Below are 16,502 nucleotides of genomic sequence, written 5' to 3' on the forward strand. Positions count from 1 at the left end.
TCGCCCCAATGTGTTTATTTTCTCTCCTAGACTGCGCCCGGCATCATAAAACTGCGTTCACTGCGATGGTTCAGTGTGTGTAAAGCCGCCTAAAGCTAACTAAGCAAGCCGCTTAGCTCAGTAAGGGCCCTCCACGTCAACAACGCAACGCATCGACCGCAGCCGCACCGCGCCGTGCCAGCGTCCAGAGTTCGAATCCAAAATCAACAGCCTGTGGCGGCGGTCGACGACCACAGTATGCACCCATGACGCCGCGGTGTACACCAGTGACATCACTGACGCCCTGCTGACGCCGCTGCTGCACCGGTGTACTATAGTTGAGTTCTCGGCGTCCTTGTGGCGGCGTCAGTTGAGCCGATGAGGCGTCAGCGCTAACCGCACGTCTATTTCGGGCGAGGGAATCGCGGTCACGCACTGGCAGAGCGAGACCAGCGGCGTGCAGGAGACAGAGGGACAGGAGACAGAGGGGCGGGAGGAAGGTGGGCAGGAGACAGAGGGGCGGGAGGAAGCTGGGCAGGAGACAGAGGGGCAGGAGACAGAGGGGTATGGGAGAAGCAAACCAAAGAGCGGAGAGGCGACGGAAACAGCAGAGAAACGGCGAAAATAATGTGGGATCTGTCGTAATTGATAAAGGGTCTCTAGAAATAGATCTGTGCCTAGTAAGTAACGGAATGGTGTGAATAAGGCTGCATGTATTCATTTGACACAGCATATTGGCGAGCAGGGCTGTCGCCTCCTGTTCTTAAAGTGCTCTTTAACACGATATAACAGCCTGCTTACGAAGGTTTTTAGTCAATAAACACGACATAATGAAGCGGCTGCCTGATATAATAACAACAATGTATCATTTCCCAGGTGGCAGAACAGCTGATCAATCCATTCGGGGATGACGACGAAGACTTTGAGTTGAACTGGATCATTGACAGGCACGTGAAGGTAAGCCCACTGGCTGGCTCGAACGTTATTCTGATCTTATGATGCCACTGAGCTTCATATGGCCTATCTTCCTGGTGGCTGTGGCGTTGCTAGAGCGTGCATGAGTTTGTTGGAATTCTTAAAATTTATCCCTTTGATATTGGCAAACGTACCGAAGCGTTGTCGCGAGCCACTGACATTTTAAGGATGCATAATATTAGGGTCGGATTTCATGCTTCAGTTATTGGCAGATGATTTTCCGGATGATAATCCCACAAGCCGTTCTGTAATCCCGCACAGCGCCAGACGACGCTGCTCGTGGGATAGGTCCTCTAAACCAGAATGTCCCGGCCTTTGTGGTGGGGCTCAAGGTCGAACCCGTGGCCAAGGGCCGCCACCTATTTGTGATCACTCGCAGCGGGACTCTGTCACCTGACATGTGACAACAGGTGGACTAATTTGAGGACAGGTCCTGGGACTTGAGACAGCTCAGGCGGCTGACGCGCGGTCTTAAACCCCCAGAGATCGGTGCCGTAGTTGAACGCGCCTGAAATACACTGACTCTGACAGCGAGCGGCCAGTCTTTGAAGCGTGCTGTCCTGATGACCCAGCTGGCGGTCATCTTTGGCATCTGCCTGCCGTGCCAGTGCGCTCTCTCTTCACCGACCAGTTGGCTCTAAAAGGAGCCGGCCCCGGCCGGCTTTCCAGCGAAGTTTTAGCGTCATGGTATCGTGCTGGCGGGGCCGCGCCCGCCAGCGGCAGCACGTGCAGCCCCCACGCAGCCCAGTTCCTCGAGCGGCGCCTCTCATCTGGCAACGGCGGCGCGGCGGCGCGCCGCTCGCGCATCTGCAACAACAGGCGCGAGCCGCGGCCGCTGAGTCACGTACGGAACTCCCGCGCCAGACGGCGGCGATCGGTGACGTCACGGCGGCTGACGCGGCGCCCGCGGCCAGCCGCCGGCGGGCTTGTTCATGCGCGCGGTGTGCAGACCAAAATAGGCGACGGTGTCCGGCGCGTGGCCGGTGACCCCTGACCTTTCCGCGCCGGCTGACCTCGCCGGGCGTTAAATTAAAACCTGGCCCACCTCCTGTCTCCAGCTGCATTCCAGGCGGGTTTTGTCTGAGGGGAGGAAGCGGGCGGTCCGGCGAGCCAGGCCTCGGCAGAGCTGCGCCGGCTCGACCGCGACGCCCCCCCCCCACACCCACTCCTCCGCTCCCCGTGGGCGTGATGGAGGGGGGGGGGGGGGGGGGGGGGCGGCGCGGACGCTGGCGGCGCGCTGAGAGCCCCGTGCGAACCTCCGCGGAACACGCCTGTGGTCACGATCAGCCGCGCCGTGTAAGCCGGCCGAACACGGCGCCACGTCGGCGGCCAACTGCGCGACGCCTTGTGTGTCGGGGCCGTGTGAACTGTCCAGTAGGGTGCCGTCAAGGTCGGGAGGCTCGACGCGCTCCGGAGGGGCAGCACTGGCGGCACTGGCGGCGGCACTCTGGAGGCTTCGGCCAGAAGCAGCAGCGGATAATGTCGACGCCTCAGACGCCATAAGGACCATAGGTGGAGGCCCTCATTCAGGCAAAGCATTTTTGGAGTCAAGCACATCGAAAACTGTGATGCAATCCTGTAATTCGTTTGATGCTATTCCGTTTGCCAAGAGTTTTCCCTCAGGGGTTTACAATTCTGAAGCTTTCATTTCAACATCGGACATACGGACGGAAAATGCCGTCCATCCGTTTGCGGCCGAAGACCAGGCCGAAAAGTGGCAATATTTCACCTGCTCAGGACTTGTTCGGGTCGAAAAGCTGCTCTTACGAACTTTATTTTCATACGTGCTCTACAACGGTGGGAACGCTCTGGTACCCCCCCCCCCAAAAAAAAATATATATATATATATATATATATATATATATATATATATATATATATATATATATATATATATATATATGTATATATATATTCCGTCATGCAGATTACATTCATTTTAAAGGATTTCTAACGTTATTTTGCTGATGAGATCGCGTGCCATATTTTGTTTCCCGATATTTTTCATTTGTTTTAAGGTCACCGTACGCACCTCGATAGAGCAGCTGTATCGGCTAGTGCGCTCAGGTGCTCAGAACGCGAGGAAACACACCTGGAAGAAGTCAGATCCCCTCGCTGGTCCAGATCAAGTCCTTCCCAGACGTTTCCCAAATCCTTCCCGAGGCTTTTCATTGGTCTTGTCTACCCCGCCAGCCCTCAGTAAGGGCTCCCCGGAAAGTTCAGCCGTTTACTCGTCTTCGGCCGTTGACGAGCCTCGACCGCCAGGTGCTCCACGGAATGTTCAGCCGTTAACTCGTCTTCGGTCGTTGACGAGCCTCGTCCGCCAGGTGTCGTACCTGATCGTCGACTCCCTGGACGTGCGCCGGCCGCCGCTCGTCAAGCCGTTAAGTCGTCCTCGGCCGTTGACGAGTCTCGGCCGCCAGGTGCCCCCCGGAATGTTCAGCCGTTAACTCGTCTTCGGCCGTTGACGAGCCTTGGCCGCCAGGTGGCGTACCTGATCGTCGACTCCCTGAACGTGCGCCGGCTGCCGCCCGTCAAGTCGTTAACTCGTCTTCGGCCGTTGACGAGCCTCGGCCGCCAGGTGTCGTACCTGATCGTCGACTCCCTGAACATGCGCCGGCCGCCGCTCGTCAAGCCGTTAACTCGTCTTCGGCCGTTGACGAGCCTCGGCCGCCAGGTGTCGTACCTGATCGTCGACTCCCTGAACGTGCGCCGGCCGCCGCTCGTCAAGGACATGTACTTCGACGACCCGGGTCTGACGCTGCCGTACACAGAGGCGTCCGTCCAGTACAAGATCCCGACGTACCGCGGATCAGTCGACAGCATGAAGTGAGTGCTCGTGCAGAGGCGGGTCGTCACGGTCTGCTGCCGGCAGAGACTCACCAGAGGTATGACGTCACTTATGACGTCATGGTCCGTTGCGCGGCAGAGACGAAATGGGGATTGGACGTCTTTTATGACGTGGCAAACCGCATCACAAACCGCATCACAGGACTGACCTACAGCTTAGTGGTGTTTGCTGTGTCCTGCGCTTTTTACAGTCGTCTCGGTATGGTGCACTTTTGCACAGCCAATTTTATTTTGCTGTACGCTGCATGCAGAAGCCAACCAGGATCTGTCATGTAGCCCCAGCATTGTGATCTTTTCCTACAAGCCCTGACAAGAAATGTGTTAACTTAAACCTTTTAAGGGTTTGTGTAACACCAATACGAAACTACAACACGGCGGCAAAACACAGCTAATACGACATTTAAGCCCTTGTTAAAATGCAGTGCTATGAAAACATGTGCACCGGGAAGTTAAGTGTGCAAAATGTTTGTAAGCTGCAAAAGTGTTTGAGCATTATCGGTCATTTTCAAATCTTGTGCATTTGATGGACTTAGTGCAAACTTGGTTGACGTAGAGGTTCTCAAGATCTGATGTTGACGTATCTATCAACGTTGCTGAGGCTGTCAACTTTTGTGGAATCCTGGCAACCTTTGCCCTCTTGTCGTCAGGGCGTAAATACGAGTTCTTCCCAATCGTTTAATGCTGAACTATATCCTAATCCAGGAGTCCAAAGAGGCTATGTAAAGGGCCAGAATGGGGGGCATGTCGGTGCTAGGTGCGTGTTCCTGCCGCCGTGGGAAAGACCGTGCATTCAGAGACCGCGGTATTGTAAGTACCTACCCCCCATTGCTATGCACCGCGCCTACAACCTAGAATCACATGTTTTTTTACAACAAGCCCTCTTGTTTCAATGTCATAACTCACGAAGCGCGTAAATTCAGTTGAACGTATGGTTTCTGCCTTATCTGTTTATCGTAGATGAATATGAAGATGTTCTTATTCGGACACACTCTACCGGCTCAGCCTGTGGGCCCAAAAGCCTGTTGGAAGAAAGCACGTTATAACAGACACGGAAATAAGCCATAAAACACAAACTTGAAAATTACCCCGTGCATGACCACAAAAATCCACCGGGCACTCAACGGATGATTAACAGATGGTATGTCGCACAGCTCCCCACGCCCTAGCTGAGTATTGTCATACGCATAAACACGTACGTAAACACGTTCTCCAGAAATTCAGAGACGTTTTCACGTGCTAGGCGTGTCTGCCTCTTGTACCAGCGCTCAGACTCTGAGCGTTGGTACAAGAGGCCCGCTGAACGAACATGCCCTATGAGGACATGCCCGGAATTCGAAGCCCATGCTTGTGTCGAGAATGCGGTGCGCTCCGCTGTTCTTGTTTCGTGCACGCCACTATTCGACCCATTTCCGTTTTTACAGCTGTGGATCTAAGCGCCCGAAGGCGCGTTTTTACCAGCACATTGGGGCCACCGCTGTGGTCTTTGGACGTGGCTCAAGCCTCCTTCACATGCAGCGTTCTTACAAAACGCACCGCGGGGCCGGGAGAGACTGCAACCCTGTCTTCCCACGTCCTTCCGACATGAAAACCTGCTTTTGAAACTTCCGACCTGCTTTTAGAACATCGCAATGAAACCAATTTTTAGCAGAAAGTGGCAAGCTGATTCTTATAGGTAGACCCTTGATTATACGGTAGACACGCGTTTCGAGCTCGTGATTTCGATGTTATCTAGAGAATGTTGGGCTGACAAAGCTTAGACAAACTAATTTAAAACATTCATAGCTCTCTGAGACCGGCCAAACCAATCTCCACCACGTCACTTCTTCGCCGCGCTGACTTGGCCCCACCCTGGGCTGTCTTTGTGTCTCTGCTCTGCTTTGCTCCGGGCTGCTTCTAAGCGAGTGGCAGTCCGTTTGTCTGATAAAGGGCCTTTGTTCCTGCTCCGTAGCCGCGGCTCACAAAGATAACACGGGGTGATGGTGGAACTGTAAGCTCGGTTAATGCCCACCTAACCGACGCTGTGGCTCTTTAGGGGCGCCTCCATGGACTGATCTCATTGTAGCTTGTGAATCCATCGCTGTTACAGAAAACGGCTGCTCTTTATTCGTTCAAGGGCTGTTGCAAGGTTTTGGAGGTTCTATCTTCACACACGTTACATCAAAGCCGACAGCCAGCTCCGGGCTGTAATTCGATTGGCTCCTAAATGGAGCTGCAGCTCTTTAGCAGACCTTATAGCGAACTGCGGTGAGGACGGGTGGAGAATGCCGTTTGGCAGGTTTGGCAGCAGCCACATTAAACGTCATCAAGCTAGTCATGACTTCGCTATTTCCTCATTAAAAGAGCTCTGGTGCCTTTGCCACATCCAATTTCTGATAACTCTGCACTCGTGGTACTGACGGCTGTAGAATCACTGCGATGCACCATGACATCCGGGCACAGCGACCTTTGTACTTTACCCGCCGCCAACCAAAGCGAACATCTTTGATAAGCTGGACCCAATCTCCGAGATGCCCGTCAACTGCAAGGCGATAAAAGCGAAATGAATGGGCCAGAGGTGCGGTTCTATGGTGCTTTTAAATAGCAGCTGACGAGGCTCGCCTGCGAGGCCAGCGAACATTGCGTCCACATGCTGTAGTCCGGTGGGTGCAAGCACCAGCTTGTTGGCTGTTACACAAGGATGCCTTGTGTGCACACCAAACCACGGGGCCGTCTTGCAAAAGAGCGATTAGTGTCATCGCATCACGACGTGTCTGTGTCGGTCTGTGTCATGGCGTGTCTGTGTCGGTCTTGAAGCGTTTAACAGAAGGGGCCGACATGCTCATCAGAGTCGAGGTGAAATCAATAACTAATTGGCATGTAAGCTTCGCTGGTCAACCGCACTGAATTCGACAGGTTAGGTGTATCGACATCAAACATACGGAAAGCTTTCGCTGCCGAACAATGTACCGCATCCAGTCATCCGAGCTATTGGAGGCATGTGTGGCGCGCTGTTCATGCCGAGCCGCGCGGCTGCCAGATATCGGGAGCGCGCGGGGTGCCCTCCACCCAGTCGCGTCAGGATCCGAACAGCGGCGCGGCCTCCGCCGAGAGTGGGGGGGGGGGGGGGGGCCGTTAGTCCGTCACGCGCCGATGCCTGGTCCGCCGACGGTCCAGGGCGGGCGGCAGCGGCTCGTCGGAGGTGACGGACGAGGCCTGCGACCGCAGCGCCGCCCAGCGGCCGAGGTGCGAACTGCTGGACCGGAGCCGCGCGCGGAGGGCGAGGAAGACCGCTGCCGAGGATTACGCGGGTCGCGCCGAGGTCAAGCCGCTTTGCTGTTTTCGTTGGCGGTCGGCAAACGGTCCCCAAAGGTCGGCGTGGTCTGGCAGCACCGCCCGGGGGAGACGGCGGCTCTCTGTGGAGTCCGGCGGCGCTTCGCCACATGACAGTCAGTGGCCCGATGTGGCCCTGCCAGCAAACAGCGGGCCTCGGATGGACGCATACCATAGGGATCAGTGAAAGACTTCAGTCCGTCGTCCAGCAGCTCGTGCGTACTTGTGCAAACACATCCTGGGAGGAAACAAGAGCACGAGTGTCTTTAATTGTATCGGCGCGTAATTTCCCGACTCATTTATGAAGGTTAAAATCAACGTGATGTAGCGTGCCGCACAATGGTGTGTGATATTTAACGATATAATTGGACGCTCAAAGATTTTGTCCAGATCGGGTTACAGGTGGTAGAAAAAAATATGAATGGAGACTGAAAAGCGTCATGCTGTCATGTCATACACTAAAATACTCCGAACCTCTCTCTCGAAACCTTCGAGAAATTTCGATTTGGCAGCACGGCCGTGACCATACGCTTCTGATGAAAGTCTTCTAACGACGGGTGTTTTGGGCTGGGTGTCTGCAGGAGCCCCGCAGCCGTGTGGGGTGCCGCGTCCGCCTCAGACAACCGGGAGCTTGCTAGCCGCTTGCTAGCCGCTTGCTAGCCGCTTCACGGGGCGGCTAGCAAGCGGGACGCGACACCACCCCATCAGCCGCGAGACCGCGCCGAAGCGGAGCTCACCACCAATGCGCCGTTTCCGCTCGTGCTGAAGCCCCATCCGCTCTGCAGGGTGCCCGAGAGGCAGCACACGATGGTGCTGCCCGAGATCAAGGAGGAGCAGGACGAGAGCGGCGACGAGGACGGTGCATTCTTCGGCTCCACGTCGCTCGGCAGCATCGCCGCTGAGAACGGCATGATGGACGGTCAGTTTAGTGCTCTCCACCAGCGCCAGCTGCCGCCCCCCCCCCCCCCCCCCCGCCCTCGCCCTGCCCCGCCGGTGGAGTTGCCCTCTTCCGGCGTCAGCTGCCCCCCCCCCCCCCCCGCCGACGCCAGCTGACCCCTGCTGACGCCAGCTGACTGCCGCCGGCGCGAGCTGCCCCCCTCGCCGGCGCCAGCTGTCCCTCCCCGCTGGCACCAGCTGACCCCCGCCGGCGTCAGCTGCCCGCCCCCCCCCCCCCCCGCTGACACCAGCTGACCCTTGCCGGCGCCAGCTGTCCCCCCCCCCGCCAGCGCCAGCTGACTGCCGCCGGCGCCAGCTGGCTTCACCGGCAAGCACATGAGATTACTCTGATTTGGGTGTCTGTGGATTTCTGGTTCACCGCGCCTAGAGGCCGACCCGCCCTCTCACAGCGGCGGACGGGTCCATCGATTCGAGGCTGCTGTCGTTCATCCATCTCAGTCCATCGTCATCGGGTACTCGTTTGACGTGACGTGACGTGACGTGACGTTTAACGAGTGGCGCAGAAGGTTTCGCTCTGTTACCTCGGCTTCTGTTCTGCTCAGAATTTTCTGCAGTACCCGGCTTTTCGGCACTCACATGCCGTCCGGTTCGAATTGAAGCCCGTATATTTATTTTAATTTTGTTGACCAGTGATGTCGTAGTTCGCCTGCTGTTGTTTGGTCAGCGGACTGATGGGCCGTTTTGTTTGCTAAACGCCATAAATCTCTGAAGTCTTCGCCAAAGCTCGTCTTGTCATCAATAATCTTAGGAGTAAGGTAGACTGGGCTTACTTACTATAACAATAGCGATGCATTTGTAATTATGATTCACCTAATGATCTGAACACATTCAGCGAGCTCAAGTTTTATCAGATTGCTTGATATGTATCTCGCAAGTACTTTGCGTGCTTCTTCCCTCATCCACAAAAATATATAGCAAGCAGCAGCTTTCACGTCCGCGTACTGCTATTACTTCGTTTAATAAGTCATACCAACAAACCTACCGTAGTTCTTAATGATCCGCGAGTGCAAATGACCCCGTGGGACCTCCCTTTGGCTGCACCCATGCATGACAACGCTGCAGATGCGATGGTATCTTTCTCACAAAGAGACCTGCTGGAAGGGCTGCACATAGAGGGCCGATCGACCGTCAGCCAATCAGAACCGATGATGAAAGCACGCTGGCGAACTGGTACGAGTCCATGACCTCATCCCGTCACATCAAAGCCAACCGTTACTTGGCGCGACTGAAAACAAATGATTGTTCCACAACATCATCACCTCAGTTACTGCTTCATTGTCATGCTCGGATGTTTCGATGATTCCTTTGTGTCTTACATAGCTTTGTGTCCGAATTAGATCTGGGTTTGTAGACATACGGCGCCCTCAGTAAGCAAAAACATGTGCTTATAACACGCTTGGGAAAAAGCGTTGTATATTCATCAAATGCCAATGCTTCGCGACCCGCCTAGAATCATACTTTACTGGCAAATTTCGACGTCAGTAAGTCAGTGACTTGGGTACTACACTCGACTAGTTCAACACCCGAAGTGCTGCTTTTATGCGTCAATTTGCAATTGGTGACGCTCTGAATTTGTGGAACATGTCGCCAATAAAGCATTGGTAACAGCCTAGTCGAAAACCTTGAAATTTTGGAGGACCGTGGAATTGTACTGCGCGTTTGGCCTTACACCAACAGATGAATGGCGTGGCCCAGATATGTTTCCCGCCTTTGGATGCATCGTTCACGTGTGCACATACTCCTTTAATCGCGTGCACTGAGCACATTTGACCTTCTGACCCTCGCAAGTTGCGGTCGATTCAGTTCTCACTTCTTGCGTCATTGTCCTTTTCCATTCAGAGCTGAATCGGGTGTTTTTTTATAACGTCCGCCGCAAGCATTTCCAAAAAATAAGGATATGTTCGGCTCACGTCTAGACAACACGGTGGCTATTCTACCTGACAAAACCAGCACTGTCTTGGCTCCGAAGTGTTTCAGCCAGCGTCTGACTACCTCAGCAGGGCGTGATGATACACTGGCTTGTCAGCGCCGCTGCCCGCCTCTGTTCATAACCGTGCTCTTTTCAATAGGTGCCCGAACTTTGTTCGGTACTCCAGCGTACCAGAATGAGACGACCCTCGCGCCAGATGCGAGCAATTCCGAATGGTTGCAGCAGGTGTCATTAACTAACAGCTAAAAATGAGCTACTGATTCGGCTATGGTCAGTTCGCACATTTATGTGGGGCTAGTACAACTAAATATTGTAACACTTTGGTTCGATTTGAAACAGGAACAAAGGAATGTATTAAAAACGGTGCTCTGTTTTTTCTATAATGTCTCTGCATACCATGCGCATACTTTTGCTGGGGGCTGATAGGTCCGTGGACAAAAGAAGGTGCGGTGCGTATGGAAGGGCTGCCGTGCTAAGCCAGAATGTCTTAATCTCAGTTGGCGGCCCGTGGGTGAGAGCCACAGGCGCGTCGGGAGGACGTCTGCAGACCCCCCCCCCCCCCCCCCCCACCCCCTGCTCTGCCTTGTCCCACGCTGTGGTCGGCCATTTTCCACGACATTCGCGCCAAATGACGTGAGCTGACCTGCCCTGACATCCGTCACCAGGCCATGCCGCGCCAGATCGCACCACGAACAGGTCGTCGGGCCGCTGCTGACCCGCGTGCCCCCCTGCCCCCAGGTCGTGACCCGCGCGTGGGCGCTGTGAGCGTGCCGGACGAGGCGCTGCTCTCCGGACCGCAGTCGCACCTCCTCCAGCAGCACGGCGTCAAAGATGCGGCCGCAGCGCCACTCGGAATCAGCAGGTAGCTGTGGGTAAGACGCCGCCTGCCCGCCCGCCATAGCCGCTCAGCCGCTCTACCACCCAGACCCGCTCCGCTCAGCCGCTCTACCACCCCGACCCGCGCCGCTCTACCACCCCGACCCGCGACGATCAACCGCTCCACCACCCCGACCCGCGTCGGTTCAACCGCTCCAGCACCCCGCCACACGCCGCTCAGCCGTATACACACGACCCGCGCCGGTCAGCCGCTCTCCACCCCGCACCCGCGCCGCTATACCACCCCGACCCGCGCCGGTCAGCCAGCTTCTACCACCCGCCACACGCCGGTGAAGCCGCTCTACCCACCCCGGACCCGCGCCGGTCATCCCGCTCTACCACCCCGACCCGCGCCGGGTCAGCCGCTCTACACACCCCGACCCGCGCCGGGTCAGCCCGCTCTACACCCCGACCCGCGCCGGTCCAGCCGCTCTACCACCCCGCCACCACCGCCGGTCAGCCCGGCTTCTACCACCCCGACGCGCGCCGGTCAGCCGCTCTACCACCCCGGACCCTGCGCCTGGTCAGCCGCCTCTACCACCCCGACCCGCGCCGCGTCAGACCGCTCTACCACCCCGGACCCCGCGCCGGTTCAGCCGCTCTACCACCCCGACCCGCGCCCGCTCTACCACCCCGACCCGACCGCCGGTCAGCCGCTTCTACCCACCCCGCCACACGCCGGTGAGCCGCTCTACCCCCCCGCCGCGCGCCGCCCCGCTCTGTGCTGCTGCTGACCGCGCTGAAGTGTCCTGGAGTGGAGTCTACACCTGGTGGTGGTGGTGGAGTCCACGACCTGGCCTGGTGTGATCTTGGTGGCCCGTGGGCTAACCCACGCGCGGCAGCAACCGATGCGTGTGAGATTTGCGCGCGCTTTTTCCAGGTGGTGGAAGGATACTAGTGTAGGTGACAAGTACGAGCGGCTGTGTGTGAAATGGGCTGAAGATGTAGGGGCATTATGAGGCATGCACTTCGTTACAAACTGCTTTACATGAGGCGAGCATAGAGTTCGCACGATGGTTATCGGTCGTTATTTCTGCCTGATCATCGATGCCAAAGTTGAACATCTCATCTATTAGCAGCCATAGTGCCTGCTGCATCCAAATAATTTCATGTTCTGTCGCCAAATACGCCCATTCCAGTTCAGTACGCTGTGGGAGCAACCAGCGGGTAGCAGTTGGCGGGTGGTGGTGGTATATTTTCGCCCCATCCGGTCAGTCCCGTGACATCACAGATCTGCAAGCCGTCGCGTTCTCCTTCACGAGTCGCCTGATGCCATGTTTCGAATGTCAACAACCACATCCGCCACCACAGATCAAACCGAAGGCTGGATCACACGGGCCCGGAGGCTGCTGCGCAAGCTGACCGCCCTGCCACCTGTCGACCAAAACTAGAACCGCAGCTTTCGGCCACCAGCTCGACGAGCGACGAGGCAGTGCTGCGGCGCCACTGCCTGGCGCCGAGCGGCGGCGCGGTGGAGCGCCACACCTCCATGTCGGCGCCGAACCGCGCCGAGCGCCGGCTGCCCAAGCGCTCCGTCTCCTGGCAGTCGCCGCACCTCATCCCGGCGCGCTGGCGGCGCCGCCAGCGCGCCGAGGTCATCTGGCACCCGTACGTACCGCCGGCCGCCAGCGAGCAGAGTCTGGCCGAGGCCGTCAGCGCCGGCGGCGGCCGGCCGGAGGTCACCTGTCTTCTCAACGGCGAGGGCGAGCGGGTGGCGTGGCGAGACGTGGCGGCGGCGGCACCGGCGCCGACCGCTGAGCGCCACCGTCGCTCCGTGCCGAGCGTGTTCGTGCAGGCGCCGAGTGTGCGGGTGCGCGCGCCGGCCGGCGCCGCACGCAGCCGGCAGTCGTGGGCCGGCGGACCCGTGCTCAGCCGCTCGTGGGACGAGCAGCGCGGTCACTGGCACGAGCCGCCGGCACCAGAGCCGCCGGCGCCAGAGCCGGATCCCGAAAGTGAGGTGTTCGCGTCCGCCAGCCAGCTGCCGGAGGTGGAGGAGGAGGAGCCGGCGGAGGAGGGGGACCAGGCGCTGTTCCCGCTGTCACCGGTGCCGCTGGCCGGCAGCCTGCCCGACATCCAGCGTGCCAACACCTCCAGTCTCGAGCGCAAGCACAGCCTACCCGCGCCGGCCAACAAGCGGGTGCAGATCGTAGCGCCCTCGGAGCTTGACGAGCTGCCGGGCCGGACGCCGCCGCCGCCACCGGCACCCTCGCCCAGTCAGCGGCGCATCGACGCTCAGCAGCAGGCGCACTGCAAGCGGCCGTAGTGGCGCGGCGGCGGGACGCGGCCAGGCGGGGTGAACTGTGCTGACCTGCCAGCGAGGCGCGCATGACGGGCCCTCGTCCTGGAGGCGTTGTGAAGCCTCTCATAACAGGAGCTTAGGTGACGGTCCTCTATGTGAGAGGCGCAGTGTGCAACAGGAACTGAAGCAGCTGAACTGGAGCAGCTGAGCCAGCTGAAGCTGGGAACGCCTGAGTCCAGCGGCGCGTCGGCAGCCTCGGGGCTGTGGTACACCGACCCGCCCGCGGCCCGCGGCCCGCCCACGGCCCCCTCGGGGCTGTGGTACCGTTTGATGGCCGTTTGATGTGTGGTTTGGGGTCTTTCACGTCCGTTTGGGTGTCAGCTTTGGCTTTGCGCTGCCGATGCCGCCGCGGTTTGGTTTGATCCCAGTGCGTGACGTCACAGACACGACCGTCTGAGTCTGGCGCAGCCAATGCGCCGTGACTTTGTGGGCGCGAGCGAGAGTTTTTCACCACATTATCGCCACCACAGAGCCACCCAGTGACTCAGTCCAGTGTTCCGAACACCGCTGGGGCCGGCGCCGTCGGTTGCGGTCCACGCCAGCGTGGGGCGCACTGGGGAATAAGTTGTGGTCCCACTGAGGTCCTCCCAGAGTGGACCCCGAAAGGCGCCACAAGATCCCGAGCCAGACTCATGGTGCGCCTCGCCCGTCTTTCCAGTTACCTCAAGTGTTCTCCATCGCCGGACGGAGTGTCGAGCCAGGGTTCAGAGCCGAGTCCAGTCAAATATCGCGTGTTCATAAGATGTGGTCCTGATGTTGTGAGGTGATAAACCAAAGTAATTTCGTGATTTCATGCTGATTATTGTGTTTGCAGACTTAATGCCACGTGGAAACGCTTGCACAGCTTGCACGATTGCGTAAGAATGTTGTAACGCGGAAACAATCACATCTAACACGACGCGCGTGACATCTACTTAAAGCCACTCTTCTCGCTGACACTATGGACACCTCTGCGAATCCATTGACCAATTCGCGCACTGATAACATTCGAACATAATCTTTCGCGCTCAACATCGCGGCATAAGCTTTGCTGAGAGAGCTTAGGTGGTCAACATTGCAGTTTTACGACGTACTCAGCTGCCGAGGCCATATGGCGTCGCTTAACTCTCACCCTGGTAGAAAGGGCGGGCACCGCGGGGAATCAACCCCGTACTTCTGTTTTCCTAGAAGACTGCGATTCAGCCTTTTGACCCAAGAAAGCTTAGGCGAATAGGCTAAAGTGCAAATAAGGGTTTTTGGAACGTTTCATGGAACACAGGTGTGTCGCTCAGCTGCTGCTGTATCCAGCGGGTATACTTGCTGAGGTCGGTGTAGATGCTGGGCAAGTCCGCGTCGCCGCAGCCGCGGCCACCCGACACCACGGCCACCAGCCGCTGCCGGCCGGCGGGGCCGACGGCCAGCGGACCGCCGGAGTCGGCGCGACACGCGTCCCGGCCACCGCCGGTCAGGTCGGCTGCACACAGCACAAGGCCACCGAAGCCGCCCGGGTACAGCTGGCGCACGAGCGAGTTGGGCGCGGCGCCGTCCAGGTGCAGGCGCTCACATTCGGCCGGATCCGTCACTGTCACGTCCGCCTCCAACAGCACGCGGGACGGGCGGCCGGCAAACCTCGTCACGCCCCAGCCGGCGACGGTGGCGCGCTGGCCGGGCCGCACCCAGCCCAGCTGTGCCGGCTGCTGTCTCACGGCCGCCGACAGCGTCAGCATGGCCAGGTCGTTCTTATGACCGACACGCTCCGGGTGCACGACGACGCGCAGCACGTCCCGATCGGCGTGCTGGCCGTCGGCTGTGGTGTCGAGCTGGGTCTCACCGAGCCGCACCACCAGCTGACTGGGCGCCACGCTGACCAGACAGTGGGCCGCCGTCAGCACGTGGCGCGAGCTGAGCAGTGAGCCGCCGCACAGCCAGCGGACCGAGCCGTCCGGCTGGCGGGCCCCCAGTAGCGCGATGAACGTCCACTTGGTCTGCCGCTCGCTAGGGAGCACCTCGATGCCATTAGAAACTTCAGCTTGTTGCAGGCCATCTTCATTTCTAAATTGTTGCCCAGCGCTTTCCAACGCATCGAGCAGAGCCGGACTCAAGGCGACTGTCAGCAGAAGAGCCCGCAGTAGCGACATGACACCGGCAGAAAGAGTGGTGCCTGCTGTCCGCCATCCGCGCCTTATATACGGGCGGAGTACGCCGCCAACGTCGTCACGAGCGCCGCTTCAGCCGCTGCGGCGGCCGCCGGCGACACCCAGTCGGGAAGTACGGCTCCGCGGTCAGCCGGCGCCGCCGACACGCCGTATATACCTGGAAGGCGCTAGGTGCCGTCATACTTGACAAGCCGGGGCCTGGGGTCCCCCACCCGATGCGGAGACAAAAGCCGACGGGGAAGTTCGGCTCGGGAGATGCAATCTCGGATGCATCCAGCCACGACACGGCACCACAATAAACAGTCAGTTGCATTTCTGGCGCTCTGTTGGCATTGCGACAATGCTATCGTCTTTCGTAAAGGCAAACTTACGCGAGCCTCTCCCTGAAACGCTTCAAATTTCACAAACAAGCACAGGAAAGAGGAGCGTTGCTGTGATACACTGTTTTGATAATCAGAAGGTTGTTCGCTGTCCATGAAAATGCAGCCAGCCACTGGTAACAATACTGGCTCCGAGTGGGAACACAAACGATGCGTGGTTTTGTAGCGATAACTGTCAACGGAAACTTCTCTTTGAGGCATTTTTGTGCTCACTCGGTGTGAGCAACTTTTAGCTTGGACTTTGTGAGGCGCCAACAAGGACGGGCTAACAGGTTCTAAGGAAGGATACGCTTACATTTCACAGGCTAAAATACCGCTTGCATGATTCTTACAAATCATGGAGTGCAATATGTGCACGAACGAAAGCCTTCGACAGTGTAGGACTTACGTAGGGCTTAAAAGATATCATTGATTATCTTATCAACGTGCACCAACATAGTGACAGTGCACTGAGGACAAAGTTAATCCTATGAATGATCGTAAGGCTTGCATGCCCCCGAAATACCTGAAATCTTGTTCGAAAACAATCAAATTCAGTTCGTGACTAACGTAAAAATAGTGTTCCACATTTGTACGTGGTTTTGAACTGAAAGAGCCATCTTCAAGATCATTTGGTGTGGTTCACAATGCCGCCCATCTCAAGACCTGTCCTTCTAGTTTCTTAACTCAACGACCGCGAGGACTTACGTCGGACGTGGACGAGGACGTGCACACTGTTTTCGGGAGAATATTTTAAGGTCACCCAGGCATTCATGATATCATGATAACGTCATTGAAATCTTGTCATGCCATTAGCCGTGCGGCGACCGAGG

The 16,502-nt window shown here is 57.6% G+C and overlaps 1 protein-coding gene across 1 annotated transcript in view; it reads left to right on the top strand.

Annotated features, from left to right (window-relative positions):
- The window catches only part of LOC119096599 (bestrophin-1), a 43,134-nt gene extending 29,995 nt beyond the window's left edge, over nucleotides 1-13,139 (top strand). Inside the window, exons 8-14 of the mRNA XM_037219500.1 lie at nucleotides 856-936; nucleotides 3,632-3,783; nucleotides 7,899-8,032; nucleotides 10,739-10,824; nucleotides 11,473-11,524; nucleotides 12,268-12,484; nucleotides 12,938-13,139. Coding sequence (XP_037075395.1) covers nucleotides 856-936; nucleotides 3,632-3,783; nucleotides 7,899-8,032; nucleotides 10,739-10,824; nucleotides 11,473-11,524; nucleotides 12,268-12,484; nucleotides 12,938-13,139 — 924 coding nt within the window. The remainder of the gene's footprint in view (nucleotides 1-855; nucleotides 937-3,631; nucleotides 3,784-7,898; nucleotides 8,033-10,738; nucleotides 10,825-11,472; nucleotides 11,525-12,267; nucleotides 12,485-12,937) is intronic.
- The last annotated feature ends 3,363 nt before the right edge of the window (nucleotides 13,140-16,502 follow it).

The sequence above is a fragment of the Pollicipes pollicipes genome, unplaced genomic scaffold (genome assembly GCF_011947565.3).
Source record: "Pollicipes pollicipes isolate AB1234 unplaced genomic scaffold, Ppol_2.1 Scaffold_4295;HRSCAF=5057_pilon_pilon_pilon, whole genome shotgun sequence".
NCBI lineage: Eukaryota > Metazoa > Arthropoda > Thecostraca > Pollicipedomorpha > Pollicipedidae > Pollicipes > Pollicipes pollicipes.